This window comes from Oncorhynchus nerka, linkage group LG18 (genome assembly GCF_034236695.1).
Source record: "Oncorhynchus nerka isolate Pitt River linkage group LG18, Oner_Uvic_2.0, whole genome shotgun sequence".
NCBI classification, from domain to species: domain Eukaryota; kingdom Metazoa; phylum Chordata; class Actinopteri; order Salmoniformes; family Salmonidae; genus Oncorhynchus; species Oncorhynchus nerka.
The window spans coordinates 433,662-436,161 of record NC_088413.1 but is presented as its reverse complement, the minus strand read 5'-3'; the positions used below and the strand labels follow the sequence as shown (position 1 = coordinate 436,161).

The 2,500-nt window shown below is 52.5% G+C and overlaps 1 protein-coding gene across 1 annotated transcript in view; it reads right to left on the bottom strand.

The window, feature by feature from the left end:
• The window catches only part of LOC115123329 (replication factor C subunit 1-like), a 71,061-nt gene that overhangs the window by 35,440 nt on the left and 33,121 nt on the right, over positions 1-2,500 (bottom strand). The window contains 2 exon segments of the mRNA XM_065003403.1: positions 771-857; positions 935-1,030. Of these exon segments, the coding sequence (XP_064859475.1) occupies positions 771-857; positions 935-1,030 (183 nt within the window).

The window sequence follows — 2,500 nt, the reverse complement described above, 5'->3', positions numbered from 1 at the left end:
CACACACCATGGTTAAACACACACCCACACCATGGTTAAACACACACACACACCATGGTTAAACACACACACACACCATGGTTAAACACACACACACACCATGGTTAAACACACACCCACACCATGGTTAAACACACACACACACACCCACACCATGGTTAAACACACACACACACACCCACACCATGGTTAAACACACACACACACACCCACACCATGGTTAAACACACACACACACACCCACACCATGGTTAAACACACACACACACACCCACACCATGGTTAAACACAAACACACACACACACACCCACACCATGGTTAAACACACACACACACCCACACCATGGTTAAACACACACACACACACCCACACCATGGTTAAACACACACACACACCATGGTTAAACACACACCCACACCATGGTTAAACACACACCATGGTTAAACACACACACACACACCCACACCATGGTTAAACACACACCATGGTTAAACACACACACACACACCCACACCATGGTTAAACACACACACACACACCCACACCATGGTTAAACACACACACACACACCCACACCATGGTTAAACACACACACACACCATGGTTAAACACACACCCACACCATGGTTAAACACACACCATGGTTAAACACACACACCCACACCATGGTTAAACACACACCATGGTTAAACACACACAACATAATTTTTCAAATGTTTTTATTTAAAAAGTCAGTTAAGAACAAATTATTATTTACACATTTCTGACCTTGCGTGCGTTGTTGGCGTCCTCTTTGACCCGGTCGTAGGTCATGACCTTGTCCTTAGCCGACCACATGCTCAGGTTGTGGAGGACCTGAAGACCAGTTGCCACGGTTATTGATGGTTGTCACGGTTAACGACATCTATTGAAGTATTCATTCCCTTATTTACCTGTCGGATGTCCTGATTGGATGCCAGGATCATCTCGTTGAGGGCAGGAGGCGGGACTTTCAGACCCTCTTTGAAAGCAATGGACATCATGGCACCCTGAGAGAGAGAGGAGGGGAGGGAGAGGGGAGGGAGAGAGATGGAGGGAGGGAGAGAGAGAGGGGAGGAGAAGGACAGGGGAGGGAGAGGGGAGGAGAGAGATGGATGGAGAGGAGAGATGGATGGAGAGGAGAGAGATGGAGGGAGAGGAGAGAGATGGAGGGAGAGAGAGGAGAGATGGAGGGAGAGAGAGGAGAGATGGAGGGAGAGAGAGGAGAGATGGAGGGAGAGAGAGGAGAGATTGAGGGAGAGAGAGAGGAGAGAAGAGATGGAGGGAGAGGAGAGAGATGGAGGGAGAGAGAGGAGAGATGGAGAGGAGAGATGGAGGGAGAGAGAGAGGAGAGAAAAGATGGAGGGAGAGAGAGAGGAGAGAAGAGATGGAGGGAGAGGAGAGAGATGGAGGGAGAGAGAGGAGAGATGGAGGGAGAGAGAGGAGAGATGGAGGGAGAGAGAGAGGAGAGAAGAGATGGAGGGAGAGGAGAGAGATGGAGGGAGAGAGAGGAGAGATGGAGGGAGAGAGAGAGGAGAGAAGAGATGGAGGGAGAGGAGAGAGATGGAGGGAGAGAGAGGAAAGATGGAGGGAGAGAGAGGAAAGATGGAGGGAGAGAGAGAGGAGAGAAGAGATGGAGGGAGAGGAGAGAGATGGAGGGAGAGAGGAGAGATGGAGGGAGAGAGCAGAGATGGAGGGAGAGAGCAGAGATGGAGGGAGAGGAGAGAGATGGAGGGAGAGGAGAGAGATGGAGGGAGAGGAGAGAGATGGAGGGAGACGAGAGAGATGGAGGGAGACGAGAGAGATGGAGGGAGACGAGAGAGATGGAGGGAGACGAGAGAGATGGAGGGAGACGAGAGATGGAGGGAGACGAGAGATGGAGGGAGACGAGAGATGGAGGGAGACGAGAGATGGAGGGAGAGGAGAGAGATGGAGGGAGAGAGAGGAGAGATGGAGGGAGAGAGAGGAGAGATGGAGGGAGAGATGGAGGGAGAGATGGAGGGAGAGAGATGGAGGGAGAGAGATGGAGGGAGAGAGATGGAGGGAGAGAGATGGAGGGAGAGAGGAGAGAGAGGAGAGAAGAGATGGAGGGAGAGGAGAGAGATGGAGGGAGAGAGGAGAGATGGAGGGAGACGAGAGAGATGGAGGGAGACGAGAGAGATGGAGGGAGACGAGAGAGATGGAGGGAGACGAGAGAGATGGAGGGAGACGAGAGAGATGGAGGGAGACGAGAGATGGAGGGAGACGAGAGATGGAGGGAGAGGAGAGAGATGGAGGGAGAGAGAGGAGAGATGGAGGGAGAGAGAGGAGAGATGGAGGGAGAGAGAGAGGAGAGAAGAGATGGAGGGAGAGGAGAGAGATGGAGGGAGAGAGGAGAGATGGAGGGAGAGAGCAGAGATGGAGGGAGAGAGCAGAGATGGAGGGAGAGGAGAGAGATGGAGGGAGAGGAGAGAGATGGAGGGAGAGGAGAGAGATGGAGG